The 14098-nt window shown below is 41.0% G+C and overlaps 2 protein-coding genes across 4 annotated transcripts in view; one reads left to right on the top strand and one right to left on the bottom strand.

The window, feature by feature from the left end:
- Positions 1–14098, top strand: part of CHD6 (chromodomain helicase DNA binding protein 6) — a 238513-nt gene that overhangs the window by 133328 nt on the left and 91087 nt on the right. For all 3 annotated transcript variants that reach the window (XM_049779100.1, XM_049779101.1, XM_049779099.1), the window contains exons 15-16: positions 345–600; positions 2217–2427. In XM_049779100.1, coding sequence (XP_049635057.1) covers positions 345–600; positions 2217–2427 — 467 coding nt within the window. The remainder of the gene's footprint in view (positions 1–344; positions 601–2216; positions 2428–14098) is intronic.
- LOC126017458 (tumor necrosis factor alpha-induced protein 8-like) lies at positions 11205–11758 on the bottom strand. The gene is given in 3 exon segments (XM_049779398.1): positions 11205–11337; positions 11340–11371; positions 11373–11758. Coding segments are annotated over 3 exon segments (546 nt in total). The 3' UTR covers positions 11205–11209.

The raw sequence follows: 14098 nt of genomic DNA, 5'->3' as shown, positions 1-14098 counted from the left end.
TTCCTCATTTGATAGCTGATATGTATATATGTTAGAGATAGAGATTTGTTTTTCATCCTAGAAGCCAGGAACAATCTTTTGTTCAGTTTCTCCCTTTCTGTTTTCTAAGGTTGACACACAGGTTCTCAGTAATTCCTATAAATAAAAAGCAGGTCCTGTTTTTCCTTTCAGTCCTGTTAGCAAGTTCCCTCTGTTCAGGAAAGTCCTGATCTTTTTGTTTAGCTACTACAGCAGTGCTATGATTAGATGCTCAAGAAATGATAGTGAGCCACTGGGATTGGTACAGCCCAGTAGTCATTACATCAGGATTGGAGCAGGTGAACAGATCACATTTCCTTGGATAGGTAAAGAAATTGCAATCTATCCTCAAACCAATGATGCTTCGACGACTGAAAGATGACGTGGAAAAGAATCTTGCTCCCAAACAAGAGACAATCATTGAAGTAGAGTTGACCAATATCCAGAAAAAATACTACCGTGCCATCCTGGAGAAGAACTTTTCCTTCCTGACCAAAGGAGCCAACCAGCACAACATGCCCAATCTCATCAACACCATGATGGAGCTGAGGAAATGCTGTAACCATCCCTACCTGATTAATGGTGAGCAGGGGAAGCTAGGCACCACCCAGGCCTCATTATATCACCGTCAAATTAGTAATAAACAATGGTCTTAAGTTTTGCATTCTCATTAAGTGCTTGCATTTTATACAGGATATGAAACTTAGGTATAAAGTGATTGATAGAGGAGGGGCTCAAAAAGTGATTGATAGAGGGATGAGAGAGAGAGAGAGAGGGAGGGAGGGAAGGAGGGGGAGAGGGAGGAGGGAGGAGGGAGGGAGGGAAGGAGGGGGAGAGAGAGGGAGGAGGGAGGGAAGGAGGGGGAGAGAGAGAGAGCGAGAGCGAGAGCTAGCTTAGCAGGCTGAGTGCATGCTTTGCTTGTAGCAGAACCAGGTTAGTTCTGAGCACTGCTGGGTTTGGCCCAAAAATTAAACAAAAGAAATTGATGAATTTGCTGAAGCTATCGAGCTAAAGAACACAGCCACACTTTGTATTTGCCTCTATCAACTTTGCCTATCAGAGGTGGAAATCACTCTTCAATCTGCTGTTATTTTTTGTTTGTTTTGGGGCCATATCTGGTGGTACTCAGGGGGTTACTCCTGACTCTGTGCTCAGAAGTCACTCCTACCAGGTTTGGGGGACCAAACTCAGGTCCGTCTTAGGTCAGCCGCATGCAAGGCAAATACTCTACCGCTGTGCTATCTCTCCAGCCTCCAGCCTGCTGTTCTTTATGGACTTAAAAGTTCAGGCAATACCTTATACCTTGACCCCTGTCTAATGGTAGGGGTCTTCAGGCATTATAACTTAGTTGAATAAGTGGCCATATGCAATTAAAATAGGATTAATTGGCAGTTAACCTGCTCATTAGAGAAATTGCCAGAAACTTCTCCTCATATAGTTTTATATCAAAGTGTGACTTATATTTGCTCAGAGTGAGTCTTGGTGATCTCTAGAGACATGTCAAAAGACATGTCTTTTCTGTCAGTTTTCTGGAGGGCTTTTTCACTTGGTATCCCATGTTCTTCCTCTGCTTGGTGGGGTGCTCAGAAAAGCAGAAAGCACCTTTCTTTTTTGGCTAGATGGTTGGCCTTGCTACTTTGGAATCCTTGACAAGGGTTCAGACAGAGCAAGGCTACACACACAGCAGCACTGCACTGGTCCAGGTTCTAAGGATCCACTCATTTGTTTTAGGATTTATAAATTAAAAGCAGCTTTTACCCTTACGGTTTTTGGGGCTTTTTTGTTTTTGCTTTTGGTTCACATCTGACAGTGTTAAGGGGTTACTCCTAGCTCTGTGCTCAGGAATCACTCCTGGTGGAGCTCAGGGGACCATATGCAGTATTACGAATCAAACCTGGGTCAACTGCATACATAGTAAGCATCTTGTCTTCTAATGTCCCTCTGATCCCAAGAGAATATAGAGTACATCTAGTATAGCATTACATTTTTAGATGGAAGCAGGGCAGGGAGTGGGAGTCATACTTGGTGGTGTTTAGGGCTCACTCCTGGCTCTGCACACACAGATTCCTCTTGAGGAAAGCAGGCTCAGGAGATCATAAATGTTGCCAAGGATCAAACCTGGGTCTGACATGGTCAAGGCAAGTGCTGGTATGCTCTGCTCCCCTAACTAGTTTGTTTTCCCCCCTCTTTATTTTCAGGGGCAGAAGAGAAAATCCTGGAAGATTTCCGGAAAACCCACTGCCCTGATGCCTCTGACTTTCAGCTACAGGCCATGATTCAGGCAGCCGGAAAGCTAGTACTGATTGATAAACTGCTCCCTAAACTGATTGCAGGCGGCCACAAAGTGCTCATCTTCTCCCAGATGGTGCGCTGCCTGGATATCCTGGAAGATTACCTCATCCAGAGGAGGTGAGCATTGTGCCCGCACTGCAGCAGACTCCACAGGCAGTTAGTTCTTGTCTCCAATATCCTTTCATCATACCTTAGCAGCAGTGCAGCATTCATAAGGGGAAAAAGGACTCTTATCTGTTGGAATTCTCTCTGCCCCTTCCCCATCCTCTGTTGCTGCCATAGCAATTGTAGTGATGGTCCCAGGGTGCTTGTAGGGGCCAAGGGGTGCTATGTATCAGGCTTTCTGCTTGCACAGGCTATACTCCATTAATTGGGGCACTTGCACTCTTACTTGCCAGAGGAATCTTCCTGTCATGATTGATCAAAATTCAGGGTGATCTTATGACCAAGAATTTTAGTTAATGTTTTTTTAAATAGTTCAAATAGCATTGGAGAAGGTTAGGAAATGTTGTATTCCATTTTTTTTAACCTTTGGCTTAATTTATGATGAAAGAAATACATCAAACAAGAACATTAAGCTGACAGCTCACAGAAGAATTTGGAGATATTTCATGTCTTTTCTCTACAAATCCTCAAAAGACTTTCAGATAACTAGCTATGGCATCCTGCTTTATTTCCTCATACTCCTACAAAGCCCCTGTACCTGAACTCCATTATTCATGCAAGTGAAAAGTATAGGGTGTTAATAGAACTTTTTGGAAGTCTGTTCTTACAGTTCCAATCATTGTGTTACAGCAGTGACCTAAAGATGATAAATGAGTTTTCCTCTTAATGAAAAAAGGAACAGGGATGCAATGCAGCAGTAGAGCATTTACATGTGTGGGACCCTGAGTTCAGTCCCTATACTGTAAAAAGAAATCTTAAGAGCTGTCACCTTTTATGACTGTGTAGAACCCATTAGTCTAGGTCAGTGATGGCTAAACTTTTTGAGCCCAAGTGCCCAAACTGCCGCACAAAACCAAAGAATTTTCTCAAAGTGCCAGCACATCAATTAAACCTTAAAAACAAGATTTTAGTATCTAAAAACTCTTTATAAATTTTATAAATTTATTAATTGCGGACCTTCCTGCGTGCCAACTGCAAGGCCTTCACGTGCCACAGCTGACACGCCCATAGGTTCGCCATTGCTGGTCTAGGTACTAGCAGAATTTAGGCACTATTAATTTACTAGGTAAATTATTAAAAGTTAAAGGCATGATAAATTTACTATTGGATATGATACCATTAGTGCTATATAAATAATTCTTCAAGTCAGGTAAGACAAATAAATTGAAAAATTTCTATTGAAAACTAGCAAATAAATGAAGCTATTAAAGGCATTTACATATTTGCGTCTAATGCCAGAATGTTTGCTTCTTGTGGCTATCTTACTCTTCAAACTGTATACAGCTACTAGTTTATAGGGTTTTTTGGTTTGTTTGGGGGCCATACTCATCAGTGCACAGGATTACTTCTGAATCTGCTCTGGGATCATTCCTGCCCAGCTTGGGGAACTCTATGCGGTACAGTGGGTTGAATCAGTCTCGGCTGCATGCAAGGCAAGCACCCTTCCTGTATCAATCCGGCTCCTAGCTCTAATAGTGCATGTGGTTTTTTTTTGGTTGGTTGGTTGGTTGGTTGGTTGGGTTTTTTTGGAGGGGTTTGGGTGGCAGCACTCACAGGTTACTCCTGGCAGGCACCAGGGATCATAGGGGATGCCGGGATTCGGACCATCAGTCCTGGGTTGGCTGCGTGCAAGGCAAACACCCTACAGCTGTTCTCCCTCCAGCCCCAAATTGTGTGGGGTTTTTTGTTCGTTTGTTTTTGTTTGTTTTTTAAAGAGATCCCTCCAGTTTAACCCTAATACACTTTTGCTAAGTATAACTGCTTCTGTATCTTTTATGCCTTTTTTCCTTTTATTTATTTTTTTTCAAATTACATAGGTATTTAGTTTCTCTTGAAAATAGACACACTCGGGCCCGGAGAGATAGCACAGCGGCGTTTGCCTTGCAAGCAGCTGATCCAGGACCAAAGGTGGTTGGTTCGCATCCCGGTGTCCCATATGGTCCCCCGTGCCTGCCAGGAGCTATTTCTGAACAGACAGCCAGGAGTAACCCCTGAGCACCGCCAGGTGTGACCCAAAAACCAAAAAAAAAAAAAGAAAAGAAAAAAAGAAAATAAACACACTTATCACCAACTCAGTTATCATTCATACTTGGATGCTTCAGTCTTTTTTTCTTTTGTACGTGCATACATTATTTGTTCCACTTGAGATAATATTTTGCTTTCTACTTTGTCATTCTCATTTTCAGTTAACGTTTTACAAATTCCATTTTGCCTAATTTTGATGATCTGAATTTATCGGTTGCTTTCAGCTTTTCTGCATTATAAAACACTCTGAATAGCCTTATCTTTTTGGTGAACATTTTTATTCATTAATATTTTTTGCAAAGCAAGGAAGCTTTTATTGAAACTTAATTTATGAAGATGTGAAAGGCAAGAAAGTCAGAAGCACATGTTCGAGAGAGAACACAAGCTTCTCCAGAGTGGAAAAAAGCAGACAAAAACCAAGCAAAATATGTGTTCAAGAGATAACACGGGTTTGAAGAATGAGCCTGTTAATTTTTAGTTTTGTTTTGGGGCCACACTGAATATTTCTCAGGGATCACTCATGGCAGTGCTTGGAGGACCATATCGTGGAGAGCCAGATATCAAATCCTAGTTAGCTACATGCAAGACAAACACCTTACCTTCTGTACTGTTGCTCCAACCTCTGTGAATAATGTATATTTTAAAATATATACTTAGGGCCAGGCGGTGGCGCTAAAGGTAAGGTGCCTGCCTTGCCTGCGCTAGCCTTGGGGGGACCGCGGTTCGATCCCCCGGTGTCCCATATGGTCCCCCAAGCCAGGAGCAACTTCTGAGCACATAGCCAGGAGTAACCCCTGAGCGTTACCGGGTGTGGCCCAAAAATCAAAAATAAAATAAAATAAAATAAAATATATACTTAATACATATTTTAAAATTGTTCTCTAGAAAAGTTATTTTACTTATTTGCTTTTTCAACAGTTATGAAAATGCTGTATATTGTCATACTCTTAGGTTCTTTCCTCTGTGCTAATTTAGTAAGCCAATAAAACACTTTGAATTTGTATTTTCTGTTATTGATTGAATTTTTTACCTATTTTTTGTTTCTTTTTATTATTATGTTCTTAATAATTTTCTGTTGCTCATTGCCTCCCTTTTTATTATTAATTTGTAAGAGTTTATTTACTTGAAATGATACAAGTACTTCCTCAGTATTGTTTCATACTTTGATTTTGTTTATGGTACTGAATTTTTTTAGTAGTCAAATCTTGTATTTTAAACTTTAAATAAATTTAAATCTTTTTTATATGCTTAAACTTCATATACTTTGAAAGGTTCTCCCTACTTCTTAATCTTATGATCTATAGACAAATATCCTGAATTCAGTTCTTTTTGTAAGGGACAAATTATCCTATTAGCCTTATAGAAACTTGTGTCCTTCTAAAATTTTTCCCACACTTAGAAACAATTGTCTTAAGCTTCTCATACTTTTTTTTTTGTATTTTAGCTACATAGCTAATAATCTTATTTATTATGTACAATTTTTTAATTGTAGGGACATCATCCACTGTTTCTCATAATCATAGATACGGCATCTCATTCCCAGCTTCCCAATATGCCATCAGTAATACATTGTGTTAGAGTAGTAGTATTTATTTATTAGGACTTGGAGAGAATAGTACAGCAGGTAAAGGGCTTAGATGCACCTGACTTGGGTTCAGTATGTTGTACTGCATATGGTCTCCTACACTCGTTCAGAGCAAGGAATAAGCTCTGTAATTCACTGTGTGTAAATTACAAACTCAATTTCTCTCTCTCTCTCTCTCTCTCTCTCTCTCTCTCTCTCTCTCTCTCTCTCTTTCACTCTCTCTCCCACACACACACACACATCGTTTATTAAAACTTCTGTTAATTCTCGATTATAGCTCAGCCATATGTAGTATGCTGATTACTATTTCTTATGTAATTCTAATTTTTTATGTAGTAATTAATCATTTTGTTCAGTTTCTTACAAGTATATTCGGCACTCAAACTGTCTTGGTTGTCTGAATTTCTTCTTGTAATGTCACAGTTCATGATTTTGCTCTTAGCACCATGTCTCCTGGGCCTCCTTTTCTTCTGCCATTTTCTTCCTCTCCTCATGTACACAGCTGTTGAATGAGTACGAGGCTACCTCTTTCATCACTCCAGCAAGTTTTTTTCTATCTTGTTTCAGTCTTCATGTCGGTGAAGCCCATCTGAGAAAGAGTGAAGAAATGATATCTAAATTTTGAGATTTTTGTCTGAAATTTTTCAGCCTAGTCATTCTTGAGTAATCCTTTTTTGGGAGGTTGAGATTCTAGGTTAGAAATTTTGTGGCCCCAAATTTTGAAAGTGTCTTTTTTTCTTTTAGCTTTCCAGGTTACTGATAGAAGCTCAAAGACTTCTGATTCTTAATCTGCATATGTTAATTTTTTTCTGTTTCACAGCTTTGTTAGCTTATACCCAGCTCTATTATATTCTAAAATGAACTATATTATGTACAGGGTTTATTGAATTTTGTTTATATTTTATTCTGGGTGGGAGTGGTATGTCACACCTGTCAGTGCTTAGGGATACTCCTGGCCCCATTACTCAGGGTGTGTTCCTGATGGTGATCAAGGTACCATACAGTGATCATGATGGAGATTGAAGCCAGGCCTCCTGCATACTATTATGTGCTCCAGCCATGACCTGCTCTTTTTTTTTTCTTTTAATTTTTTTTTTTCACATTGAAGAACTCCTGTTATTTATCTATCATCTTCTATTTTTCCTTTGAAGGACCATACTCACCATTGCGCAAAGCTTACTTTTCACTCTGTAGTCAGAGATCACTCCTGGCAGGGCTTGGGTTTAGTGTCAGCATTGAACCCCTGCCTGTTTTAGTATCTTTCCATCACACACACACACACACACACACACACACACACACACACACACACACACACACACACACACACACACACACACACACACGGGTTTAGTGTCAGCATTGAACCCCTGCCTGTTTTAGTATCTTTCCATCCCCTATACACACACACTCACCCTTCTCTCTCTCTCTCTCTCTCTCTCTCTCTCTCTCTCTCTCTCTCTCTCTCTCTCTCTCTCTCTCTCTCTCTCTCTCTCTCTCTCTCTCTCCCCCCCTCTCCCTCCCTCCCTTTCTCCCTCCTTCCCTCCCTCCAGGGCTTGGGTTTAGTGTCAGCATTGAACCATTATCTTTCCATCCCCTACACACACCACATACACTCTCTCTCTCTCTCTCTCTCTCTCTCTCTCTCTCTCTCTCTCTCTCTCTCTCTCTCTCTCCCTCCCTCCCTCCCTCCTTCCCTCCCTCCCTCCCTCCCGTGTCAGCATTGAACCCCTGCCTGTTTTATTATCTTTCCATCCCCTGTCTACACACACACACACACACACACACACACACACACACACACACACATTTCGATGTTTGTCTTTTATATTATATTTCTGGATAGGCTTCCCTGTGTCCAACCCACCCCTATACTCTAAAACAGTGGTTTTTCCAATCCTTTACATCTGTGGGTCAGCACTAGCCTATGAACTGAGGTTAAAACCCAAGCTTAACAAAGTTACATACTGTTGTTTTTTAACCCCTGTTGCTTTTAATGAGAAGTTCTATAGCTATTCTGAAATCTTCCTATATGTAATGTTTTATTTCACTGTCTAGTAAGATTGACTTCTACATTTTTCTTAGTGGGGGTGCACACTTGACAACTCAGGTCTTACTCTGTGCTTGGGGATCATTTTTGATGGGACTTGGGACCATATGGGATGACGGAGACCAAACCCTAGCTAGCTATATGCAAAACAAATGGCCTGTCCACTACTATCGCTTGGTCCCTTGTCTTCATTTTGTTTGAAGTTTAGCGGGTTTTGGTATATGGAATTTATCACGTGTAGAGTTCACAGAGTTGTGTTTTTGTGGGACACTTCAACATATAAGAACTGCACACTTGGGGCTGGAGAGATAGCATGGAGGTAAGGCGTTTGCCTTTCATGCAAGAGGTCATCGGTTCGAATCCCAGCGTCCCATATGGTCCCCCGTGCCTGCCAGGAGCAATTTCTGAGCATGGAGCCAGGAGTAACCCCTGAGCACTGCCGGGTGTGGCCCAAAAACCACAAAAAAAAAAAAAAAAAAAAGAACTGCACACTCTTTGGACACTGAGCTATTCCAAGCTATATTCCCAGCTGTTGCTGAGCTGTTTGATTTTGTTAAGTGTAAAATACATAAGTATTTTTCCCCTCAGATTTATCTAAGTATTTTGGTTGATTCCCTGCCCTTTTGCTTTGTGCGGCTTAAATTGTCTTATGTTTAATCTTTTTTTTTCTTATGCTTAATATTTTAGTGTTGTCCAACAGATCCATGGGCTTAATTCTCCTTGGATCTTTTATCTTTTTTATTTAGATTTGTTCATCTTTAAGTTCACTCTCTTTTCTGGCACTTTTATTATGGTTTTTTTGGTTTGTTTGTTTGTTTGTTTGTTTGTTTTGGGTGCCATACTGGCTGTGCTCAGGAGTTATTCCTGGCTCTGCATTGAGTTGCTCCTGGTGGTGCACTGAGGATCATATGGAATGTCAGGGATTGAACTGGATTGACCATGTGCAAGGTAGTCACCCAAACCCCACGGTACTCTTGCTCTGGGACTTGTCATTATTCTTACACCCTGCTATATGTGACTTCTTCTTGTGGCTAAAACCTAGGATTTTGTTGTTTTTGTTTTTATCTTTTTTATTTTGGAGGGACATACCTGGCTTCCTACTGGCTCTGTGCTCATTGATCACCTCTGCCAGGGCTTGGGGTACCATCTGGGGTACTGGAGATCAAATCCAAGTTAGCTGTGTTTAAGGCAAGTGCCCTGCCTGTTCTGCTGTTTCTCTGTCTAAAACACAGGTTACTATTCCTAGAAGATTTGCCTGTTTTTATTGCCCATTCATTTTTTGGTTTGGTTTTGTTTTGGTCCAAATGTTGTGTCTGTTAGTTTCTGGGAATTTGCTGTTCAGTCCCAATCCCCACCATACAAGAAGTCAAGCCACTGTGTCCAGCTGGAGATTAAGTTCCCTGCCAAGCTGATGAGGTGCTGAAGGGTCTTTGCATTCAGCAACCTCCTAATGTCTATATTAGGATATTTGTCTTCCATTCTTGTACTGAGAACTCAATTAAACTGAGAGTTGACATGGGAAAGGGTGAAGAGAGGAACAGAAACCCCTATATCATGGCCCTCCTTTTTTCAGTGAGTAACTCTTAACTTTGAATGTGATTGGAATCCTTACTGGTTTGGATCTTCTGTGTCACTATCTCAAGATCGGGCTGTATCCTCTAAGCTCTCTACTGCTTTGACAAATAATCATCCTGCTCCCCTGATTTTATTTTGTTTTGTTTTGGGACTACACCCAACAGTGTTCAGTGCTTACTCTTTTTTCTTTCTTTTTTTAAATAAAAAAGTGACATTCTATATTTCTGCATACAAACATACTAAGCATCAAAATGCATTCTTTGTCATTCTCCTGTTCTATAGCAATATCCCTTATTCTCTTTTGCTCCCACCCTCTAAGTCTAAGTCATATTGGTGGATCTCTCACCAAAAGATTAATTTATCTTTTTTTTTATTTTTTTTTATTTTTGGTTTTTGAGTCACAGCTGGCAGCGCTCAGGGATTACTCCTAGCTCTACGCTCAGGAATCACTCCTGGCAGGTTCAGGGGACCATATGGGATGCCGGGATTTGAACCATTATCCCTCTGCATGCAAGGCAAACGCCCTACCTCCATGCTATCTCTCCAGCCCTGGTTTATCTTCTTGACACTACTTTTTATTATTCCAGTATCAGAAACAATGTAGAAGTTCTGTGTCTTACACTTGAAATGAATAATCAAAAATAAGATTCTGTCAGCAAGCCTTGAAAGATAACATGAAAGTTAAGTTCTCAGACACCCTTTCAGGGCCAAAACATGCCATTATGTTAGGGGAATTATCACATTTTGAGGAAGTGTAATCGCTGGTACTGAATCCTGACACTGCTAAAAAATTGAGTGAGTGAGAGAGAGAGAGAGAAGAGAGAGGGGGGGAGAGAGAGAGAGAGAGAGCTACCTTTTTTTACTCCTGGCTTTGTGTTTAGGAATCATTCCTGGCATTGCTTAGGGGCCCATATCTGGTAACAGGGATAAAACTAGGGCTGGTACATGCAAGGCAAGCATGCAACTCTCACTCCAGCCCAGAAGTGCATTCATCATGTCAAAAGTTTGGGTTTTTACCATACTGATTTCACAGAAGCTGTTTTCTACTTTTCTGAGGGTTCAGTCTGATTTCTTAATTCACAATTAAGACTTGATTCCTGAATATCAAGGAAAAAACAGAGAAAGATATTGGCTTTTAAAAATAGGTACATGTCCATAGTAAGGAATAAAAGAGAACCAATATACAATTTTGTACATATAAGAGATATACAATGTGCCACCAACAAAACCACCACACTAAGGAAGATGTTCTGAGGTTTGAAGCCAGAAACTCTTTTCCAAGTATATAGAACACCACACCTGCATTCTGTGACCACAACTGTGAGGAAGCTTTGGACCACCCTTGCAATACAAAAAGCCTTAAAAAGCATTTTCATTAATATCTGACAAGTGAATGACCTGAAATATAGGTCATCGTTCAGAAATTGTTTATTCTTCATTCATCAGCAGTGCTCCATCTTCCAAGAATTTGTAAGCAATCACATCATTCGTGCACAATCTCAGATGTTCTCCTCATCCAACATTTTGTTGATCCCATCACAAAGTTTTTGTAAGTGGGGCTTGAAATTTCCAAAGGGGTTGTACAAGGCGGCTAAAAAGTCACAATCTGAAAAATGATCGAAGACATATTAACCCGTCCATGCGACTTGGCAGTGAGGTGGAAGCAGCTCTCGGCACTCATTGAGCAGCCGGGACAGCACGTTGCGGTCAGAGGTGTAATCCACTTGCTGGAAGCTGACCGCCATCATGGCAAGCTGATGAACTTTCTTCTTAAATTTCTCCATCAGGGCCAGCTCGTCTTGATTAAACTGGTTGTTCCTGTAGAGGATGGCCAGCTTAATGACGGTTTTGATGAGGTTTTTGATGATTTTCTCAGCCTCCTTCTTGTTCTGGGTATATTCCTTGGTCACTCTGTACAGCTCATCCAGCACTTCACTGCTTGTGTCGTCGATTAAGGTGGTGGCGATCGATTTGGACACCATTTTACCCAAGATCTTCTTCTGTGCCTGGATGGCCAGGTTTTTGGAATTAAAGACATCTGTGGCCATCGGAGGAGCGGCCGGGCAGGCCGGGACAGGCGCGGACTAGGGAGCGGCGCAGCGAGCTGGGCTGGCGACGTGCCACCGGCTCCAGTGCTTACTCTTGATTATGCACTTTTGAACTATTCCTTATGTTGTTTATGATGATACGTTTAGGGATGTCTGGGATCAAACCTGGGCAAGGAAACTTCCTACCTGCAGTGCTATTGCTCTAGCCCCATCTCCCCTGATTTTATTTATTTTTTTCTCCTCACCCCCCTGATTTTATTTATTTTTTGGTTTTTGGTCTCACCTGGTGGCACTCAGGGTTACCTCTGTCTCACTGCTCAGAAATTGCTCCTGGCAGGCCTAGGGGACCATATGGGATGCTGGGATTCAAACCACCATTGGTCCTGGGTCAGCAAATGCCCTACTGCTGTGCTATCTGTCTGCCCCCACCTTCCATGATTTTGTATCACCCTTGCTCAGGAAAATCAATTGCATAGGTTAATTCCTTTTAATACTCTTTAGTGTTGACTTAAAGTTGTTTCTCAACTGAGAAATCAGATATCACTGGCTTTTTTCTGCTATGGTTTTACTTGGGAGAAGATTTTACTCTATGTGTAAAAAATAATTTTACTTGAGATTTAGGAAGATAAAGGAATTAAACATCCTTGTTCATAATTTCTAACTGGATATCCTTGATGTTTAAAAATATTTTAATATTTAACTATTTTGTATTTTGTTGTTGTTGTTGATTTTCGGGCTACATCTGGCGGCACTCAGGTTATTCCTGGCTCTGCACTCAAATTGTGCCTGGCAGGCTCTGGGGTCCATATGCGTTGCCAGGGATCAAACTCAGGTTGGTTCTGGGTCATCTGCGGGTTGGCCATTTTCTGTAATTTTTGTAAGTGGCAATTAATGGGGCTCCAGTTGAATTTTCAGATTTGTCTGATTTTTTAAAATTAATTTCGTGATTTTAACTTTTCATACCAAACACTATCCATTAAAGATATTCTAGCTATATTTTATCCTTCCTGTTATCTTGTTGAGTACTTTTATTCTTTTGGCATATTCTAGAGATGAATTTCAGAGGTTGAGGTTTTTGTTTCTTGGTTCTTTTCCTGGTTCTTCTGATTCTGTGCTCAGGAATCACTCTTGACAGTACTAAGGAACACTGGGAATCAAATGTCAGTTGCCTGTAAGGCAAGTACCTTACCCGCTGTACTGTTTCTCCAGCCTGAATTTCAGGTTGTTGTTGTTTTTTAAATCTATGTCTGATAACAACAGCTCTTCCTACCAAAAATAATGTGTGTACACACATACTTGTATCTGTATTTATATCTGCATACCCATTTGTTATAATTCTGATTAACTTTTACCTAGGGTATAGCATGATATCTATCCCACTTACTCAGGGGTGGTTTTAGGGGTTTTCTTTGTTTGTTGTGGGGTCACATCCGGCAGCACTCAGGGATTACTCCTTACTCTGTGCTCAGAATTGCTCCTGGCAGGTTCAGGGGACCATAGGGATGCCGGAATGTGAACCACCATCCATCCTGGATTGGCTGGTGCAAAGCAAACGCCCTACCACTGTGCTATCTCTTCAGTCCCTTGCTCAGGTTTTTTTATACACCACTGAGTCCATAAACTTGCAGTGCATACCTAATGTAGGAATTTCTGTAGTTCTGGGAATAATAGTATTGAGGCCAAGCAGTAGTGTCCTGTTCTAAAATAGTATTGTGAATGAAAATTTGTGTTTACCAGCTGGTTATTGTGGGAGATTAAAAAGTTGTTCATTTTCCTTCAGGTCTCCTGAGATCATTTCCTTTCGTGACAGACCATCCCTCCTGCCCACCCTCACCGCCTTCCTCTATCCCCAGAGGGTTTCCAGAATACCACCTGCTCACTGATATTTGAAAGTGATTCAGAATTACAGTTTCAGACTTTAAAGTAGAGTTGACACAGAGGGTTAATTGCTACACTGGTGATTGTGGAAAGTTTTGTGAAGTTGGATTTTTTTTCCTTTAGATTTACTAACGCTTAAGGGTTCTGTTTTGTTTTGTTTTTTGTTCTTGAGCCTCGTTGCCTCTACAACTGTCAGTTTGGTTTTGTTCTTATTTAATTTCATGGCATACTCTCCTAAGGGATGATGGCATAGCTAAAGGATCTGACTCAGAAAGGAGGTTGGGAGGGGTAGAGAACCAAATAATTTATAATTGGACCCACACCTAACATGCTCAGGGGTTACTTTTGGCTCTGCACTCAAGATTTACTTCTGGCGCTGCTTGGGGGACCATCTGAGGTGCCAGAGGATACCCAGGTTTGCCTTTTGCAGGGCAAGTGTCCTACCCATTGTACTCTTTTTGT

Source organism: Suncus etruscus, chromosome 9 (assembly GCF_024139225.1).
Source record: "Suncus etruscus isolate mSunEtr1 chromosome 9, mSunEtr1.pri.cur, whole genome shotgun sequence".
Lineage (NCBI taxonomy): Eukaryota > Metazoa > Chordata > Mammalia > Eulipotyphla > Soricidae > Suncus > Suncus etruscus.
This window is presented reverse-complemented; position numbering and strand designations above follow the sequence as displayed.